At 41.4% G+C, this 21,676-nt stretch overlaps 2 protein-coding genes across 8 annotated transcripts in view; both read right to left on the bottom strand.

The window, feature by feature from the left end:
- The window catches only part of TENT4B (terminal nucleotidyltransferase 4B), a 61,373-nt gene extending 47,240 nt beyond the window's left edge, over positions 1–14,133 (bottom strand). For 3 of the 7 annotated variants that reach the window (XM_072967334.1, XM_006207858.4, XM_072967333.1), the window contains exon 1: positions 12,788–13,835. In XM_072967334.1, coding sequence (XP_072823435.1) covers positions 12,788–13,416 — 629 coding nt within the window. In that variant the 5' untranslated portion in view covers positions 13,417–13,835. Of the gene's footprint in view, positions 1–12,787; positions 13,839–14,046 lie in introns of those variants that run through there. The other 4 variants (XM_072967335.1, XM_072967336.1, XM_006207859.4 and 1 more) reach the window with 4 other exon arrangements.
- A 609-nt stretch (positions 14,134–14,742) lies between these two features.
- The window catches only part of HEATR3 (HEAT repeat containing 3), a 60,690-nt gene continuing 53,756 nt past the window's right edge, over positions 14,743–21,676 (bottom strand). Inside the window, exons 15-16 of the transcript XR_012075582.1 lie at positions 15,693–15,854; positions 14,743–14,783 (exon numbers count right to left, since the gene is read on the bottom strand). The gene's annotated coding sequence lies outside the window, so the exon portion shown is untranslated. The remainder of the gene's footprint in view (positions 14,784–15,692; positions 15,855–21,676) is intronic.

The following is a 21,676-nucleotide window of genomic DNA, read 5'->3' as shown; positions in this document are numbered from 1 at the left end:
TTTAGATTTTTTTAGAGAAGCTATCAAGCCAGGAAAAGATATAGAGGAACTTAAACGCATATTGCTAAGTGAAAGTAGACAATTTGAAATGGTCACATACTGTATGTTTCCAATTATATGACGTTCTGGAAAATACAAAACTATGGAGACAGTCAAAAAAATCAGTGGTTGCCAGGGGTTTAGGGGGAAAGAGAGACGAATTAGCAGACGTAACACAGGGGATTTTTAGGGCAGTCAAACTATTCTGTAGGATACTGTAATGATGGATATGTGTCATTACACATTTGCCAAAAGCCATAGATTGTAGTAGAATGTGCAACACAGAATGAATCCTAATTTAAACTCTGGACTTCAATTAATCATAATGTATCAATACATGGCCCATCAATTTTAACAAATACATTAATTATAGGGGAAACTGGGGTGGGAGTGGAGGAGTGAGGGAGTATATGAGAACTCTGTACTTTTGCTCAATTGTTCCATAAAGCTAAAACCGATCAAGAAAAAATTATATATATATATATATATATATATACACACACACACACACACACACACATTATAAATACACATTTACACATACATATATTTATACATATACATATACATGTATATGTATATATATATCATACACACATACACACACCCCTTGGGAAAGAAAAATAGAGGACCAGTTATTTCAGAACAGAAAAGTCCATGAACATCTCCATTTCGCCAGGTCCCACACATGACCCTGCCTGCTGAATTCCCCAGAAGGGGTGACCACAAACTCCTAAGGAAGCTGAAGTCAAACCATGACCTAAAAAGCTTGGTTCTGGTCATCTTTTAGGAGCCTTCCTTTATACAGCTGCTTGCTATATTGTTATTATATGTAAATAGTAACTTTTAAAATAAGTATATGATCGGAGTTAAAAGTGTTAAAAGATTTACTCCCAGTAGGAGTCCTTCCCATAATGCTGTACTGGTTACATTAGCCTACGGTTAAAGAATATTAGCACAAGATGAAGAAACATAATCCAGATTTAATTTCAAGGGTAAACAAATGTATTACTCCTGGTTGTCGAGTTAAGGCTGTGAGAACTCTGTCTCCTGAGCAAAGGCTTCACAGGCCACATATCCACCGTGGTTTCCTTCACCTACCACAAGCTGAAAGCAAAGGTCAGCTGTGGCTGTGGGCCAAGGGCTCCCCTGACAGTCCCGGCCACCGACCAAAGGCCGAGCACAGTTCACTCCAGAGAGAACTAACTGCCCTTTCCACACACCAGGCACTAGCTGCCCCAAAGCCACCTTCAGCTTCCTGAAGCCCACCTGCTTCTCTTCCCTTCGGGATCACAGATCATTAACAGAGCCAGTCAGAAGTTATACCCCCGTCTCACTCTTACCCTGTTTTCCCTATGAGAACTGTACCCGCAGGATAAGCAAATATCTGAGGAGGAAGTCTCCTTTTAGGAATGTTCCAGCTAACAAACGATCAAGAGAATAAGAATATCACAAGTTTACAACCTTCATAATGAACTAATATATATAGGCAATGATCATTAATGGCTACCAATATTACAAAAAGAAAGAATTCAGACATTAAGTATCTTCTGGGAAAAGTATACACCACCATCTATGTATTTTTGCAAAACAAACAAAAATCTAAACAACTCTCTAGATCTAATTACAAACATATAGAAAATACAGGGAGACAATGCAAGATACTGACACTACAGGAATGCAATCAGCAAAACTCAGAGAGCAGAAGTCTACAGGAAAAACAATCCAGTTCCTTCAACAAATAAATTAATACGGGGGAAAACAGGTGGCAGAGAAAGCTGCTGATTAAAAGATTTAAAAGGCATTTCAACCAACAGTAATGCAAGAGACTCATTTGGATTCTGATTTGAACAAACTGTTAAAAAAAGATAATTATGGGACATTTGGGGAAATATAAACCTTGGCTATTTGATGCAACTAAGGAGTTACTGTTAATTTGTTTAGGTGTAATAATGGTGATTATGGTTTCTTTTTAAGTTCTTATCTAGAGATTCACACAAAAACATTTATACAAAATGATTCAACATCTGTAACTTGCTTCAAAAAAACGAGGGGTGGAAATGGACTGGAGGGCAGGTAAAACGAGTTTGGCCACGGGTTGATGACTGTTGAAGCTGCACGATGACTACATGGAAGTTCATTATTCTATTCTGTCTACTTCCATACAGCTTTAAGTTTCCATAATAAAAAGGTTATAAGAAATGAAGTAGAGTAATTTCAGACCTCAAAATTCCTTTGAGAAAGGTCAACCATCATAGTAGATCCTGCTCCCCATCTATCTCAATTATGCTAAATATTACACAGTTGGCCCTCCATATCCATAGGTTTTGCATCCACAGATTCAACCAACTGCAGATCAAAATTTCAGTCTGAGGTTGGCTGAATCCACAGGTGCAAACTCCACAGATACAGAGAGCCAACTGTATTTACTGCTCTACGCCGTATTATATAAGGGATTTGAGCACCCCCGTATTTTGGTATCCGCAGGGGCTCCAGGAACCAAACCCCTGCAGATCCTGACGGAAGACTGTATATCCAAACTGTCCCCTGAGGGCTTATTATATGAAACTAATACAGTCAACTTTTCCTTTCCAACCCTCTACAACCTAACCAATCTTTCAAAACATTAGCAAAAATTTCCACTCTTACCAAAGTTTGCCCTTACCTCACTAGTCAAAAGCTACTTCTCCACTATATACAGTCCATCCAATCAGAGCATAACTTCTCAGAAGGGAGAGCATGCTTTACTGTCTTACTTCCCACAAAAAGCCTAGCTCGGTGGTTTGCCTACAGCAGTTGATTAGCAACCAAAAAATGGGTGGATCATTCTGGTCTGTTCAGAGATGAGTCACAAAATCAACAAGGGATACAGAACAAAATCAGAGGACATGTTTACAAATTTATAGGTCATGAAGAATGTATGAACATATTGTGATAGATCCATACAATTAGGAATGCTACTCAGCATTAAAAAGTAACAAACAACAGTGTTATACATAATATGGGTGAATCTCCAAAACATCATGCTAAAAGAAAGAAGTTAGACACAAAAGACTACAAAGTAAATATAATTTCATTTATTTGAAATCCTAGAAAAGGCAAAAGTGGTTGCCAAGGGCAAGGGATGGGGTAAGGGGACTGACTAACAGGCATGAGGATACTTTTTGAGAGATGGAAATGTTCTATGTGTTTTTCCTACATTTTGACTGTCATGGTAACACAACTGTGTATATTTCCAAAAGTCACCTATCTGTACAATCAAAATGGGTAAATTTTATTATAAGTCAGTCATATTGTAATAAAAACTATTTATAAATCATAAAACTAGAATTGAAAATTGCATATATATGTAATAGGAAAGACCAACGGCTTTTACAAATTAAAAACACAAACATCTCCAAAAGAAAGATAGGCAAGGGAAATAAGAAACTGAAGAGAAAAATAGTCAATTAATGTGAAGGCACTGCAAATGAAATCAGTAAAATACTATTTTTTGCCTTAAAGTTGGCAAAAAAAACTGTTTTCCTTTGTACTGGCATTTGTTTTTAAAACTGTAGTATGTCGCACTGGTGAAGATTTAAGGAAAATTGGAACTCTTACACACTACCGACATAAGGGTAAACTGATCCAATCTTTCCACAGGAAAATATGGCAAAAGCCTTAAAAGATACAAACATTTTCCAATCTAAAACTTTATCCTCAAGAAATAGTTGTTGTGCCAAGACAATTATGGAGAAATAATAGGCATTTAACAAATGGTGCTGGGACAACCTGATATTCACAGGCAAAAGAATGAAGCTGGACCTCTACCTCACACCATATGCTGAAGTGAATTCAAAATGGATCAAAGACTTAAATACTGGAGCTAAAACTATAAAACCTTAAAAGGAAACTCAGGGGTTAACTGTCATGATCTTGGCAATGGTTTCTTAGATACTTAAAGCACAAGCAACAGAAAAAAATATAATAGATGAATTGAAATTTATAAAATAGAAAAAACAAACCTCTGTGCTTCAAAGGACAGTATCAAGAAAGTATGAAGACAATCCACAGAATGGGAGCAATATCTACAAACTATCTATTCGATAAGGGTCTATTATCCAGAATACATAAAGAACTCTTACAATAAACAATAAAAAGACAATCTAATCAAAAATGGGCAAATAACTTAGACATTTCTCCAAAGAAGATATACATATGGCCTACAAGCACATGAAGATATGCTTAACACCCTTAGTCGTTGGGGAAATGCAATTAAAATCACAATGAGATCAATGAGATACCACTTCACACCCACCAGAATGGCTATAATCAAAAAGACAGATAATGAAATGTGTTGACAAGAACATGGAGAAACTGGAAACTACATACATTGCTGGTGGGAATGAAAAATATTATAGCCACTTTATATGACCCAACAATTTCACTCCTAGGTATTTACCCAAGAAAAATGAAAACATGTACTCACACAAAAATTTCTGCATGAATATTCACTATTTATAACAGCCAAAAAGTGGAAACAACTCAGATGGCCATCAATTGATAAATGAACAAACAAAATGTAGTATATTCACACACTAGAATATTCAGGCATAAAAAGGAGTGAAGTACTGATACATGCTACAATGTGAATAAACTTTGAACACATTATGCTAATCGAAAGAAGCCAGGCACAAAAGGCCATATATTATATGATTCCATTCTTAAGAAATGTCCAAAATCATAAATTCAGAGACAAAAAGTCTGATTGAGGTTGCCAGGATCTGAGTGGGAAGGGGAGAGTGGGGAGTGATAATGGGTACAGGGTTTCTTTCCGTGGTGATGAAAATGTTCTGGAATTAGATAGCTGTGATGGTTACACAACTGTGTAATATTCTAAAACCACTGAACTGTACACTTTAGAAGGGTGAATATGATAGTATGTGAATTTTATCTCAGTGAAAATAAGTAGAAAAAAAAAAAGAAATAATCCTCTCTGGGGCAAAGGCTCAGCTAAAAGTATGTCTTTTATAAAAAACAAAAGATTGGAGACAAACTAAAGGTCCAGTTGGAGGTTGGTGAAATAAATTAAGGTGCATTTAATCAATGGAATACCATGTCCACACATGGTAGGTACACAGAGTCATACTAAACATAATGGGCTATTAAAAAATGTTGTCAAAATATATTTCATATGAAAGATTTTTGTCATTACTAATAATTTTTTTAAGTCAAAAAAGTATGTCCACAATATTCTGATGCCCTTCTCCCAAACAGAAAACAATCTTAGGATAAAAACCAATTCTAACTTCAGGCCTCTAGAGAATAAATTTCTGTTATTTGAAAATTTTTTCTTTAAATTAGAAAAAAAATTTTAAGTATACCAGTAGTGAAGTCCATTGACAGACAGAAAAAAGGAAACATACGTATACATACATTTAAAAGTGTAAAAATACTTACACCAAAATGTGTTAACGGTAGTTTTATCCTGGTAGTAGTATTATACGGGCTTCCTTTGGTTTCACTGTATTTTCTAGTTTTTTGACAATTAGCATTTATTAGTCATATATAAAATATATATTGATTTTAAAAACAAGTATTCTAAGGAACAGTGGTAGTTAACATCTCAAACAAAGAAGAAAATAAAGGGTGAAAAACTAACTTTAAGAAATAAAGACATCAAATTTTAAAACCTCATCAATGACCTGACACTCAACTAAATCCAAATTACTAAAAGTTAACTTTTGTAACTCCACAACCACAATCCTAATCATTCTTACCCTTGCTTTGGCAGAAATTTACAAGTCAATAAATTTGCAATTTATAATACAGACTGGACAGTGCTAAAAGTTATATTATTTTGGCCAAATCAAAACAGTGACTACAAGGGACTGGTAAGGGAAAAATCAAAGACCAGGTTCCAATTTTCAGTCCAGAAAACGGTTCCAATGAAACAGAGGTTATTCCAGCATAGATTTGAAGATAAAGTATTTATTCTACACAGTCTGAAGACATTGTTCAAATATAAAAATACTGTAAACAAACAAACCAACAAAAAAACCACCACTAACCACAGGGTTTACTAGCCAAAATACAGCCAAGCCAATAGAAAATAAAGTTTACTCACAACATATGAAAGGAAGGACTCTAAATTTTGAAATCAACTCTGCAGTTTACCTTTTTATATGTTTTTAGAAAATGAAAATAAAGCTCTACTTTATACTACTGAGAAAAATCAACGTGTAAAGGAAACATTCAAAGTAGTTCAAAGATAAAGAGTTAAAATGATACTGCTAAGAATAAAATGAAAGCAAATTGAAAATAAGGCCCTTTTAAGTCAATTTTACTTAGAGATTTAATTAATTGTAGACATTCTCAATACTGCCAAGTTGTTTTTAAAATAAAAACTAAAACTAAAATTAGGTAAGAGTTATCTCTGAGAAAGCTGATATGATAAAATCACAATCAACTATCACTACCCATATTAGAACAGCTAAAATAAAAAACACCGATAATACCAAATGCTGGCGAGGACACAGAGAAACCAGATCTCACATACATTGCTGGTAGGCATGTAATCTGATACAGCGACTCTAGAAGAGAGTTCAGCAGTTTCTTTTAAAACTAAACATGTACTTACCAATGACCCAGAACTCTGGGGCATTTATCCCCCCAGTATGAAAACTTATGTTCACATAAAAATGTGTACACGAATGTTTATAGCAGCTTTATTTGAAATAGCCAAAAACTATAAACTCTTCTGGAATGTACTTCAAGTGAATCATTGTACATCCAAATTTTCGAACCATTGTACATCCAAATTTTCGAACAGTACTTAGCATTAAAAAGGAAGGAACTATTGAGACATGCAACAATTCGGATAGATCTCAAAGGAATTAGGGTAAATGGAAAAAAGCCAAAGTAAAGTACTATATGATTCCATTTATATAACATTTTCAAAATGAAAAAAATTATAAACATGGAGAACAGATAAGTGGTTGTTCACGGTTAAAGCTGAGGGTGTGTGTGTATGAAAATAAAAGGACAGCATGAGGGGTCTTTGAGGTGATGGCACAGTTTTATATCTTGATTGCGGTGGTGGTTACACAAATCTACATGGGTAAAAGTGCACAGAACTAAACACTCATATACTACACAAGTGAGTGCATGTAAGACTGGTGAAATTTGAATAAAGGCTATGGATTATAACAATATGTTAATTTCCTGGTATTGTAATTAAACTATAGTTATGTAAGATGTTATCACTGCATGAAACTAGGTGAAGGGAACATGGGATCTTTCTGTACTATTTTTTGCAACTTTCTGTGAATCTATATTCCAAAATGAAATGTTTAAAAAAAAATTAGGGGCTAAGCATAAGAAGGTTAATATAACAAATACAAAAGGTTTTATAGCACAGGGAAATATATTCAATATCTTGTAGTAGCTCACGGTGGAAAATAAAATGAAAATGAATACATGTATGTTCATGTATGCCTAAAGAATTGTGCCGTACATCAGAAATTGGACACAACATTGTAAACTGAGTATAACTCAATTTTTAAAAAATTAAAAAAAAAAATACAATACAAAAGGTTTAACATAGCATATATGGAACATGATAAACAGGCTCCATGAGCACTTTGATTTTATACAGCACTTTTAATTTAATAAATCACCTAATTTAAAAACACTGGTTTCTGCATACTATTCAAATTATTTCAACAGAAAGCATGACTTGAGCTAGAATTCCAGAGTTTAGTTACCAGATACCACATGAAGTCTCTTACGCTCATGACAAGATTTTTTTCACATTCTGAAACTATTCAAGTCATTAATGAGCCAATGCACAATGAAAACGTCCCCACATTCAATTTTCCTACCAAAATCTTTAGCTCAAACTTCCACAGGGCCCAAAGACCTAAGTATACAAAGATCTCTAATATCATCAAGTAACTTAAAGGATGTATCACCTGCTGTCTGGGTTTAAATTAATAAAAAGTCGAGCTCAATGCCATCCTCAATCTCAACAAAGATACTCTTAGGAAAAAAATAATTTCATGTCATGGTTAAAATCAATTTAAAGCCTTTTTGGTGTTCTGTAGCAGCTGTCAAGTATTCTGAGGGTTAGCAAGAACATTTTACCGGCTGTCCTTTGAATTCCTGAAGCAGGCTGAGCTGTCCAGCCAGCTCTGCAGTTAAGAGCCCAAAGAGGAGTCTCAGACCAGCTGCTGGGAACTGGACCCTAATTCTTCAGCTAAGCATCTTCTTCGGCCCATAGCCCCGTCAAGATTACTCCATACCTATGCGTGTTCAAGTGATTAATACACACAGCCGCCAATGCAGTGGGTGTGATCCTGAAATAGTTTCCTCCACTAAATGTTACTCTAAAGGATTCCATAGAAGGAAAAATAGAAAGCTGAGTAAAATCATACAACAGCTTGCTTTTCTATTTCCCATAGAAAAGTGGCTTAACTTTTTCTCCGTTTCAGCAGGTACAAGAATACCTAACCATGACTATCTGATCAGTCCAGTGTCAGTAAGGGAGCCCTTGAATTTTCTTCCCCTGGACCCTTCTGGATTCTTAACGCTAGAATTTACCGGTAGGGGTTTCATGGAGGAAGTTGTGACACAAGGCCATCCATCACACCAGGTCCAGAACTGTTCTAATACACACTCCCTCCCCCTCCCTACCTTAGACTTTTCTAGTATCCCTTTCCCATGCTTCCTTTCCTGAAAAAACTAAATCTGCTGTGTGAACCCAGGGTAGACTCCAAAAAGCTCTAGGCATTGTTTCCTTTTGTCTTTCAATGCCTAAAAACTTAATAGGTGTTGAAAAAAATTCCGCACTAAAATGCCAATGATTCTGACAGTGACAGTGTTCACTGCCACAGATTTTAGAGAGATGAGTCGTGGCATGGAAACAGCTTAGTTGAACACAGTACACTAGATTTTGGGAAATTCTCAATTATGAATTACACTGTTAGTGTAGAATCTACACTGCAGGAAACCTAATGTCTTCTCGAAAGCAAATTCCAACACCTCAATGCAGTAAAATTCAATAACCTGAAGGTCCTAGTTCACTAAAGAATTAGTGTGGACTACATTTGCAAATGCATAGAAATTATATTTAGTAAACCCCTGGAATAAGGCCTCTAAATTCTTTCACATTAATCTGCCTGATCGCTTTGGAGCCCAGCACTGACACCAATCCCACTGATCATATTGTGTAGAAATAGGCAGAAGGAGGCCATAATGCCAGCGCTGAAGAACAGGGTCAGCATCTCAGACGTACTGGGATACAGTATACAACATACATAAGGAAGGACACCGCCTCGCTGCAGCAAAGACAACTCTATCTCAGCCCCAAATTTCAACTCACCGTGAGACAGTTCTATCTAAACATCACCAAACCTTTTACTCCAAACCAACAGTCCTAACCCTTATTTTCAAAAATAACACCAACATTTCCCCAGTCACTCAAATTCAAAGCTGTAGAGTGATTATTAAAAGCATGAAGGGAGTCAGAATCCTTTAAATCCTTACCTTGTAGTACCTGTCACATTCAGTCTTTTCCATTCCTATCCCCATCATCCCAGTTCAAGGATTATTCCTTAAACCCAAGTTTCTCAGCAGGGACTTCTTGATGTCCCACAGCCAAATTCAAACTCCAAAGCATTATTTTGAACAAGTCATCCAAGCCTTGAAAAAAAAAATCTACAGATTTCGCAGTGCAGCCAACACAAGCCTGTCCTCATGAGCTTGGATAAGCACCAAGCACTTCGACGAGAAGTTTCTGGACATTACGGCTCAGGACCAAGGATTCTGAATCTCCAGAAGTTTCCCATATTTGCTGCTTTTTGTCATCTCTTCTTTCCCCATGGTGATCAAATCTTTGAAAAGAAAAGGCCTTATAGCTCGTTTTCATGGAGCAGGTGGACTACTTCCTACACCACAGCCAGGCCTTGAAGGGGAAGGAATCCCAAGAAATAGAACAAGTGAAAGCAACTTTAAAAAGATAAAAAGGAAAGCACACAAACTCCCTGGCTCTGTGACTACGTGGGGAAGAAGGCTGAGATGGTAAGCCCAGGTGAGTTTTAATCATGAAAGAGGACCATGAAGACATCAGGACGAAATCCAAATATCTTACTCTACACTTAAGAAATGTCCATCTTATCTCAATTTAAAAAAAAAATTATTTCATTTTAACTAGTTATCTAATGGGTAGGGGAAAATATATACATAAAAGGAAAATTAAACATAAGCAAGCTATACCAAGAGCATGAAACAAGGACTACAAGATTTCAGAGGAGGAACCTGAAAAAGCAGGAAGGTAGGCAACTAAGTCAGGATTTTGAACTGTATCTTGGAGTGTTCAGGCAGTAAGTGAACCAGTCTGGCCAAAGCAGAGAACACAGAGAGATCAAAGATGTGAGATGGAGTGTATATGTGGCACAGTTCTAGTCCACTGTTCATATGCCTTTTCTTCCTCTCTCTGTCTCGACAGTCATGTCAGTTCAGAGGCCAGGGACCACCATAATTTGTTAACCTATTAGCTCAATGTCAATCTCATCCCAAGAACTCAGAATAGTCTTACTCTGTCTAATCTCAGAATAGCATAACATTGAGGTGCGCTCTGAATTCAGGTTTTTTTTGAATACTTGTATTAAAAACAGCAAAACTTTCATAAAAGTCAAGAAATAAGGATCCATCAGTCAAAACAAGAATTTTTAAGCACCCAGACACACTTAATAAAATAAAAAAGTCTGTAACTGCTGACATCCTTTAAAGGAGGAGGCAAAAGAATGGAAAGTCTGATGAAGTGATAAGCAGTTTTAAAACAGGTTTACAGTCAGTTTTTAAACAGTAATCCCTCTGGGAAATGAAAATTCCTCCCTTTAATCCCTTTGAGGTCAATATAATATTTGAATCAGGAACAAGACTACCTAAGTTGAAATGCGAACCTTTTACAGTATCCTCCACATTAAATACCAAGTAGAGGAGAGAATTTCTAACCTATCAAAAAGAGAGGCAGCCAGTATTTTGGATTTATAATCTATCTTTGCTAAACATATATGCAGAAGCTTCGGGGAAACGAAACTAGGGAACTTCAAGGTTTTAGTTGGCAGTGATTACTTCACTGGAGCTTATTCCTGTGAAATGAAACTACCAGAACCCCTCAATATCAATTTGTTTGTCACTAAACCACAGGTTTATGCTTTATCTTGGAAATGCTAACAGGGTGGAACTATGAGCCTTTTATTAAAACGAGATGACCATGGAGAGCGCCCTTGAAGCTTAGCAACAGAGGACTCAACCCCAAAAGGTTCCCTTCTGGAAAGTAAGGACAGGTTTGATATGTACCCCAGGGCCAATACTAAAATGCTTGACTATATTTTCCATAAAAGGTGGAAGTTGTAATAGTAGCATATAGCAGACACCAGCCCACTAGAAGCAGATGGAACCCACCAACTCATTTTACCCAAACCTTCAAAAAGGTACACAGAACTGTCTCTGCTTGCCAAAGCAGGGCAAATCTGAATGGGTGGATCTAAGAAAAGGTTTTGCCAGGGATTACTAATGGCAATTTTTTTTGCCTAAGATAGCCCCCAATGTAAAACAGGATTAAAAAATGAAAGGCAATTTTAAAGCTCACTCTCCATATTCAAGCTAAACACACACACAAACAAGGCCTCAAAGCTTTATTTTACCAAAAACAAAACAAACAAACAAACAAAAACCAACAACTCTGTAACGATTCCAGCACAAGGCTCTTCCAGAAGGGAAATCTGGCTGGAAACATTCCCTGCTTATGTACATAATTCACCAGGGGTCAGGTAAGATTCCATTTTGTAACAGCTGAACTTTAAACAGAAAGTCATTAGTGGGGCAACATTCACTCATTAGCATAAAGTTACCCCCTAGAAAGAAAAGCATTGCCTGTCTCTGCCAGATGACAACTTTACAGTGAGAAACTAGGGCCAAGGACCATGAACTCCTAGAAAGTTCTATCCGCCTCAGAAGAAGAGCTCACCATCTCCACCAGCCTAAACTTAACTGTCTCCACATTCTTCACTCCCCACAGAGGAAGGCATCGATAACAGGGAATTTTAAAAAATAAGAAATAAAAAGAAGAGCCAAACGGTCAATAGCAGGCAAAGCTTTTCAGGGCTGACATGATTCCTGTTTGGGATTGGGGGAGGGGGAGGAGCTTTTCTGGATGTTTCTATTCTTGGCAAGGAAAGCACCTCCAGGTCCTGTACCGTCAAAAGGCACTAACCTAGGAATGTTCTCAGGGAATGAATGATTTGCCTGTGCTAAGCGACTTCATTTTGGGGTGTGATGATGGGAAGCAAGGTGGGGAGGGCTAGAGAGCTGAAGGGGGGTGTAGGGGGAAGATGTGTTTGACCGGGGAATGGGAGGAACGAGTGGATGGATAAGAGGGGTCCAGGAAAGATGCAGACGGTTAAGAGGGAGGATGTGGATGACTAAGGGAGGTGAGGGGAAGCTGTGGATGGCCTACGGGATGTCCAGAAAAGGCGTGGAGCTGAGGGGGAGGGGGGTAAGGTGTGGACCGCCAAGGAAGATTGGGGGAAGGTGTGGATGGTGGAGGGATGGAAGGATGGCCATCAGTCCCCTGAGGACCAACAACGAAGGGAGGCCAGGGGCTGGCCTCACCCAGGCTCCCCCCAAATTCCCCTTCTGTGGGCGTGTGCTCGGCTGCGCGTGTGCAAGGGCCAGGCCACCAGGCCGCAGGGCCACCACTCACCCCACGACTCCCTGGTTGTAGTTCCTCCGCTTCCACGGGGTCCCGCTGTACACTCCCCCGCTGCCGTCGACCCGACCGCCCCCCGCGGCCCGCCCTCCGCTGGGCTGCAGCAGGCTGTAGTTGAGTCCGTAGGTGCTGGCCTTGTTGTCGCGCTTCCTCTTATTGCTGCTGCCCGAGGCCGGGTCGGCGGGCTCCGGGGCGGGGACGGCCGCCGAGGGGTGCGGGGACGAGGACGCCGAGGGGGACGGGGACGCCGAGGGGCCCGTGGCAGCTCGGCGAGCCCAGGCCGCGGGCTGGTGGTGGTTGTTGTTGTTGTTGGTTGTCTCCAGGGGCAGGAAGTCCCGCTGCTCAGCCGGCTGCGCGTGGCCGCCCAGCAGGCGCTCCCCGGAGCGGTACATGCCGGCCGGGGCCGGGGCCGGGGCCGCGCCGCCGGGGCTGCCGGTGCTGCTGCCGCTCCCGCCGGTGGCCGTGCTGCTGCCGCCGCCGCCGCCACTCGCGCCGCCGCTGCTGTGACAGTGGTGGTTGAAGTAGAGGTTCCTCAGTCCCTGGGTCGTCTCCCAGATCTGCATCCACAGACTGTTGGACGGTCCGAGCTGCTCTGGCTGGAACCAGGCGATCCTCGGATCCATCAAACGGCGGCGGCCGCTGTCCCCGCCCCTCCCGGCTGCCCGCAGGGCCGCCGCCGCCGCCGCGCCTTAGGCGCACGCCCGGCCTCGACTGCTGCTGCTGCTGCTGCTGCTGCTGTGCTGCTGCTGCTGCTGCTGCTGCTGCTGCTGCTACCGCCGCTCAGGGCCCGCCTCGGGCGGCGCGGTCGCGCAGGGAGCCCGGCCGGCGCCGGCGGCGTCGCACCCGCCCTCGGGGGCTCCGCGGGCCCTCCCCCCTCCCTCCGCCCCTCTGCCGAGCCCCTGTCACCGGGGTCCCCGTGCAAATGGCGGCGGCAGCGGAGGCTCGGGAGAAGGGCGAGTGTCGGCGGCAGCGGCGGCGGCAGCAGCGGCGGCGGCCGGACGCGCCTGCTCGGTAGCGTCCTCGCTACTCCGGCCCCGGGGCGGGGCCTCCGCCGGCTCCGCCCCGCTCGCCCCGCCCCCGTCCGGCCCCCCCACCTTCCCGCGCTCGCTCCGCCCCCGCCGCGCCGCGCCGCGCCGCCGGTCCAGCCCTAGAGGCCGCGCCGTGCGTCACAGAGGCCGCGGCGCGGCACGGCGTGGCCTGCAACTGCCTGGCCCAACCGTCCCCGCGCCGGCTACGGAGGGCGTCGCACGTACCTGGGCGTCCCAGCACCCTTGAGGCGCGTGCCGCCGCCGTTCTTAGTTTCCCGGTCCCTAGACTGGTGAGACCAGACGGAGGTCGCCACCAGCTCTCCGAGGAATGGATTGTGGGAGGTGCCGCCCCGCCCACTGTCCCCTCCCCCACTACGCACCCAGAGGACCTCCCCCGTCGGCTCCTCTGACCCCTCCCGAAATCTCCTCTCTAAGCACCGTTCCAGAGGGGAGAAAATAGGCCCCCTCCCAACCCGAGCATGTGCCCTGGACCCTGCCAGGACTCACGCTTCGCTGGTTCCTCTGCTGCCGGGCCTCCCCGCTACTTGCAGCACCGGCCCTGCCGCACCCTGGCCAATGTTGGGAGCCGCAAGTTTTGGTGGAGGGTACCCCCACCCTACCCCGAGACTAGTGAAACCTGCGTCCACCTGGCTGGAAGCGCTTCTTCGTAAAGTGTGTAAGCCATGGGCTCAAAACCACCATCATATACCCCAAACCCACTTTACACAGGCAGGCACACAGAAACATGCACCAATACACAGACACTCACGGAGACAGGCACCCTAGCTACTCAGCGTGTAATGAAACCTCATTTCCCCTAAGGTTCACCAGCAACCATGAAAAACCCTTCCTAGTTCAGAATTAAAGAAAATCCCAAACCTTTTAAGCCTAATAGGAGGATCGTATTTTTGGCATCAGTAGTGATTTAAGACAAGGTGATTATTTGCACATCTTCACAAACCCTGTGGTAAAAAGACAAGGAAAATGTAACTAAGTATTTTAAATCATCAAGAGAAAAAAGGAAAATAAGTGAGCACATTTCATATGTGTCCTGTAAGATTGGTCCGAAGTCCAGATCGAGTTCCTAACGTCCGATTTTGGCCTATTTTAAGAGCTCAATATCCTGGAAAGGTTTTTTTGGCAAAGATGAAAAATTACCAAATTACCAAGCATTGCTCTACCTTTTTTCTTGCTGAGAGAATAACATGAACATAAATATGAAAAATACACAAAAAAAACCCTAAAGAATTTTGGTTCATTCTATTTGTTATTGCTTTACTATAAATCAGTATTGAAAATTTTCTCAGAATGAAATTTGCTATGTACTGAGAATTACATAGCCAGGAAAATGAGTAGTGATTTTTTTTATGCTATTCTCATTGGCAAATTAAACAAAAAGCTTTATATAGAAATAGGTTTCTTTTCAAGACTTCAGATTTGTTTTAAAACTTCAAATGAGAAAAATGCAAAGCTGAAAAAAGTAAACATTGTCAAGTTCCCACCATCTAGAAAGTTATTACTATGAAGACTTTGTTAAACACTCTTCAGAAAAATTACTCCACGCATAAGTACGTGTCAAGATAGTCCTTATTTTTACTTATTTATTTTAAATCTCACTCAGTCTTTAAAAATATTTTTTCAAATGTCCAAGAACCCATTAACTGCCAGTGGTGTCTAAGACCAAAAAAAAGTATTCAAAATTGGCAGTACTACATATCAGAAATTAATATTTGTTATATTTGAGTGCTTGTTTCTTTAGGCAAAACTTAAGAACTAGTAAAGTATTTGCAAAATGATAAAACGAATTAATATACATAAAAGTACTCTGTAAACTGTGGGCTGAAAGGCAAGACATTACTGTTCTTGTTCACCTGCAGGCAATCCTGGTTAGCTCTGTAACGCATCCATGTTTCAAGGCATTCATTCAGTAAATCTTGGTTAAATGTCTATCATCCTTGCAGAACTGAGCTAATTGCTCTGGAGGAGATAAATAAGCAACCAGGGCCTTTGGCTGCCTTCCAAGAATTTACTGTCTGGTTAGGGAAGCAAAAAAGGTAAATATTTAAAGTCAAATTACTATTCATTCATTTAATTCAACAAATACGTCTTGAGCAACTACTATGTACCAGAATCTGGGGATACAGCAATGAATACTGATGAGGTACCTGCCTTTGTGAAGCTTACATTGTAGTGAGTAAGGCAAGCATATAAGATGATCAGACAGTGGTTAAGTGCTATGAAGAGAGAGAAAGCAAACTAAAAGGATAGTGACAGTGTGCTATTTTTAGATGGGCTAATCAGGGAAGGCTGCTCTGAGGAAGTGATATTTGAGCAGGGACTTAAGTGAGGGAATGGACCATAACCATCTAGGGAATGATCCATCAGATAGAGAGAATAGCAAGTGTAAAGGCCCTGAGGCAGGAATATACTTTGTGTGCAGGATGATAAGGCAATGTAATTGAGTGTTGTATGTGTTCCATGGTATAGAATCCTAAACTATCTCTGCTGGAAGTTTCCTCAAAAATCATCTAGTCTAAAGTAAAACAGTAGGGAATTTTAAATGCACAAAAATATATTTGCTTTCTCCAACAAATCTGCAATGTTCTGTCTCAAAGTAATCTACTGCATCCAAAGAGAAAGACTACACTAATTTCAATAGTATATTTTGATTACTCAACCTTTTCATTTTGCTATTTAGAGCCTTTCATTTTGCTATTTAGAACATTACATTCTTTAAAACCACCTTCATTAAATTGATGAGCAAAAAAACACAGCCATCAAAAACCCAGACGTTTTCCTGCATAATCTAATGTCCTATTCATTCTCAGTATTCTTGTTCTTAGGGAGGAAAATACTGAGTTGATGGTCTCAACTTGCAAGATTTACTGAAACACCAAGATTCTGTAGAGTAAAAATTGAGTAGAGAAATGAAAAGCAAGTTACCTAAGAATCAGGCAAATTTAAATATGATTGTGTTGATTTATTAACTTGAAAAAAACAGAAAGGGAAATACATATACATACTTACTACATGGTGTTATTAGTAATTGTCATTATAATTAAATCTTAGACAGTGTGTGATTATATTACTCCACTCCAGAGTTAACAAAACCATGAATAATAGTCACATAGTTATAGTTGTTAGTATTTTTCTGTGTTTAGGAAATGAAGTATTTGCACCAGGTATTAATAATCTTGAATTTAGGCACAATTTACTGCTTTCCCTTTTTTGCACAAAATATACACCATCGTATCGTGTTTTCTTCCTCCTTCGTGAGTACAAAGAGGATTCCAATTAGGGAAATAATTTTCAATGAGACTTCAAAATAATAGGCAGTGTGGAAGCCTGTATTTTGTTCTGAACAGCGAAAATTTCTTCCATTCCACTGTTTTAGAAAAAAATTTCTCAAATTGTCTGCATTCTGGGATCTTTGGAGTCAGAGTGTCTACGTGTGTCTGCGTGTGTATGTACATGCCTGTGTGTATGTAAGAGCTTTATAGTATAATTCCTATACTATAAAATTCACTCATTTTAAGTGTACAATTTAAGGATTTTTACTAAATTTACAGAGTTGTGCAACTGTCATCACAATCAATTTTGGATTATTTCCAACCCTAAAAAGATCTCTAGGGCCTATTTGCTGTCAATCCCTTTTCCCAGCCCCAGCCCCAGCCCCAGCCCCAGCCCCAGGCAACTACGAATATACTTTCTATCTCTGTAGATTTGCCTTTCTGGATAGTCTGTGTTTTGAGTGGTGTTTCCATAGAATTTGACTACGGTAGCTGCCAAAGCCCTCACAAAGAATTGCTTGCCTAGCCTAATGGACAATGGGGGAATAAAAACACTGCCCAAAAGGGCATTTTCTCATAATTTTTGACCAATCTGTAAAAAAATCCAGACATTTTTCAGATTCAAGTTTCCACGAGGCTATTAAGGCAACTCCTCTCCCATTCAGAAGGGAAGTAGCATCCTCATCCATGAGCAGGCAAAGCAGGTGATGATGGTCCCCAGGCAACCACTCTCTGGAGATAAAGCCCAGAAAGAAACTCAGCCAAGATCCAATATTCAAATAACTCTGCATTTTACCACTTTTTTTTAACTGATCACTGCAGGGCAGTCTGTGGATGAGGGAGAAGACCCCAGGTAAGGTGATCCTGCCTAAGATGGTGCTCACCCCCAACTGCTTTTGTCACCTGTCATTGAATGGCCCAAGCAGAGAACTTCCACTTCTAAAGACAAAGCCTTAGAAGGGAGGGTATAGCTCAGCAGTAGAGCACATGCTTAGCATGCATGAGGACCTGGATTCAATTCCCAGTCGTCCATTAAATAAGTAAATAAGTCTAATTACCTCCCCTCTAAAAAAAGAAAGAAAAGAAAAGAAAGCAACAAAAGCAACAAAGACTCTTCCTAAAATTCAAAGGCTCACTCTAGAACATTCTCTTTCTAGAACCTACATAACTTAAAATGCAGTCCAGAACTTCTCCTCGAAGCATAGGTAACTGGTATGATGGCTAATTTTATGTATCAACTTGACTGACCATGGAGTGCCCAGATTAAGCATTTCTGCTGGGTGTGTCTGTGAGGATGCTTTCGGATAAGCTCAGCAAACATTTGATTTTAATCAGTGGACTCGGTAGATTGCCCTCCCCAGTGTGGGTGGGACTTATCCTATGGGTTAAGGGCCTGAATAGAACAAAAAGCAGAGGAAGGAGGAATTCCTTTTTTCATCCCTTGCTGACTGAGCTGAGACATCTCATCTTTTCCATCCCTTGGTCTGGGATTTACGCCATTGGCATCCCTGGTTGCCAAGCATTCAGACTTGGACTAAATTATACCACTGGTTTTCCTTGGTCTCCAGCTTGCAGACAGCAGATCATGGGGAACATCTCAGTCTTCACAATAGCATAAGCCAATTCCTCATAATAAATCTCCATATCTGGTTGTATATGATACATACAGTAAGTCCAAATAATAGATACTATACACATCTTCCTGGTTCTGTTTCTCTGGAGGACCCTGGCTGATACAGAAGATTGATGCTGAGAAGTTAAGTGTGCTGCAGTAACAAAAAATACCAAAAAATGTGGAAGCAGCTTTGAAACTGGGAAATGGATAGACACTGGAGGATTTTGGAGATGCATGCTAGAAAAAACCTGCACCAGCACAAATGGCCCTTTGAAGGTCATTCTGGTGACAGCTCAAAGTAAAGAGGAGATCTGTAGAGAAAGTCTGTCTTCTTTGGGAATACCCAAGAAGTCATGAACAGTATGTTGGTAGAAATACAGATGGTAAAGGACATTCTGCTGACGTCTCAGACACAAATGAAGAGCATGTTATTGGAAACTGGAGGAAAGGCCATCCTTGTTTTTGTGGCTGAGAATGTGGCTGAATTGTGTTTGTGTTCCAGTGTTTTGTGAAAGGTAAAACTTGCAAGTGATGAAATTGGATATTTAACTGAAGCAATTTCTAAAAAAAGTGTTGAAGGTGTGGCTTGGCTCCTCCTGGCTGCTTATAGTAAAATTCAAGAAGAGAGAAATGACTTAAAGACAGAATTGTTATGCAAAAAAGGAAATAGAACGTAGTGATTTGGGAAATTCTCAGCCTATGCATATTGCAAAAAAAGAGAGAGAGGGAGAGAACACTAATGTTATGGCCAAACAACCATTTGGGTCATTGGGAAATGACTGGTTGTGAACCACTAATCAGCCACTTCAGGAGGAAAACTGCTGGTCTGAACTGAAGGAGAATGAAATGGGAAGGAATGAAGGAAGGCTGTCAGACTTCATGGATTGTACAGGATGAGACCATATGAGATCATGTGCTATTATATTCTTCGAGACAAGGAAAGAGTGACCTCAGAAGAGATTCAGAGATCATCAGGGCTGCCTCCTTGGTTTCAGAAAAGGGGACCATTGCCTTGCTTCCAACAGGCCAGACAGCCTCTGCCCAGACCAGGGAGGGGCAGGGCTGCCCAGAGTTGTGGGGATGGGACTTTGTGCCAGAGCCCTGGAGGCTGACTCCTACCTATTAGAGCTACAGAAGCAGTATGGTCACCCCAGTGGAGGTGGGACCACTGCCCCAGTGGGTCAGAAAGGTGAGATTTCTGCTCACGTAGACCTGGAGGGGAGAGCATGGAGCCAAAGAGGGTTACTCTGGAGCCTTAAAAGCTTATGGAGTTTGCCTTGCTAGATTCTGGACTTGCTTGGAATCCATCACCCCTGCCTTCTTCCCTATTTCTACCTTTTAGAATGGGAATGTCTGTTCTATGCTTGTCCGATCATCATATTTTAGAAGCACATAATTTGGTTTCACAGGTTCATAACTGGAAAGGAATTAACCTCAGGATGAATCATACCTAGATTCCCACCCATACCTGATCTGGATGATATTTAGATGAGACTTTGGACTTCAGAGTTGATGCTGGAATGAGTTTAAGACCTTTGAGACTTGGGGGATGGAATCAATGTATTGTGCATGTGAGAGGACATGAATTTGGGGGAATCCAGGGACAGGATATTATGGACTGAATGTTTATGTCTTCCCAAAATTCCTATGTTGAAACCCTACTCCTGGATGTGATGGTATAGGAGTAGGGGGACCTTTGGGTATAGGATTAGGATTAGATGAGGTCATGAGTGTGGAGCCCTGATGAATGGGATTGGTGCCCTTATAAGAGGCATAGGAGAACTTGCATCCTCTCTCTGCTCTCCACCACTTGAGGATACATAGAGAAATTGGTAGTCAGCAACCTGGAAGAGGGTCCTCACCGGAACCTGACCGTGCTGGAACCCTGATCTTAGGCTTCCAGCCTCCAGAAGTGTGAGAAAGAAATTTCTATTGCTTATAAGCCACCCTGTGGTATTCTGTTATAGCAGCCTGGACTGACTAAGGCACTTGGTCATGAAAGAAGTTTCCAAAGCCCCTGCGGAGAATCCAGTTTTACTCTTGTTCTTGTCCTATGTTGGGAGTCACCTTCTGTTTTATGCCTATCAGACAAGTTTTGTCTTCCTCCCAACGAAACCGTTCCTACTACATTTAGACAACCTCCAGAACACATCCCAAGCCCATTCACTTCCCTCTACTCCCATCCTGTCTGCTGAGTCCTGGCCACCAACACTTGTTGCCTCGGCCACAACAATACCTTTCCCAGTGGGGTCTCAGAGTGTCCACACTTAAACTTCTCCATCCCACATCTCACAGCACCCAGGCTGAAATTTTTAAAATATGAATTTGACTATATCCTCCTTCTTAAAGTGTATAATAAAATCAAACTCTAGATTTTTTTCTGGCAAAACCCATTCCCCTCACTGTGTTCTGCATCTCAGTACATGGTGACTCCATTCTTCAAGTGGCCAAAATCCTCGCCATCATCACCCTTAAATTTCTCTCTCCTTCCCACCCTCAGTGCTGCAGGCTCTACCTCAGACGATAGCCGCCTACTTTACAGGAAACACACCAACACCACTTTGATCCAAACCAACGTTGCTTCCTGCCCAGATTAGTAAAACAGCCTACAAACTGGTTTCCCTGCTTCCACCGACGCCTCCCTTCAGTCTGTTCTCGCTCCAGGAACAAGATGATCTTTTGCAAAGGTAAGCCAAACAGTGTTTCTCCTCTGCCCCAATTTTCCAACGGCTCTGCATCTGGCTCAGAGATCCTTACATCCACCAGGCTCTACCTGATCTGACCCCCATCTCCTCTCTGGCCTTGTGTCCTACCACCTGAGCCATGGCTGCAGCCACATGGGTGGGCTGACTGTTACAGAACTTTTCAGGATGCCCACCAGGTAGGGCCTGTGCACTTGCTGCCTTAGGCTGAAGCCCACTTCTCTCTGTGCTCTCTGTACAGCTGTCTC

Source organism: Vicugna pacos, chromosome 9 (assembly GCF_048564905.1).
Source record: "Vicugna pacos chromosome 9, VicPac4, whole genome shotgun sequence".
In the NCBI taxonomy this organism is placed as follows: Eukaryota; Metazoa; Chordata; class Mammalia; order Artiodactyla; family Camelidae; genus Vicugna; species Vicugna pacos.
Note: the sequence above shows the minus strand (reverse complement) of the source record. Positions and strands in the feature narration are given on the sequence as shown.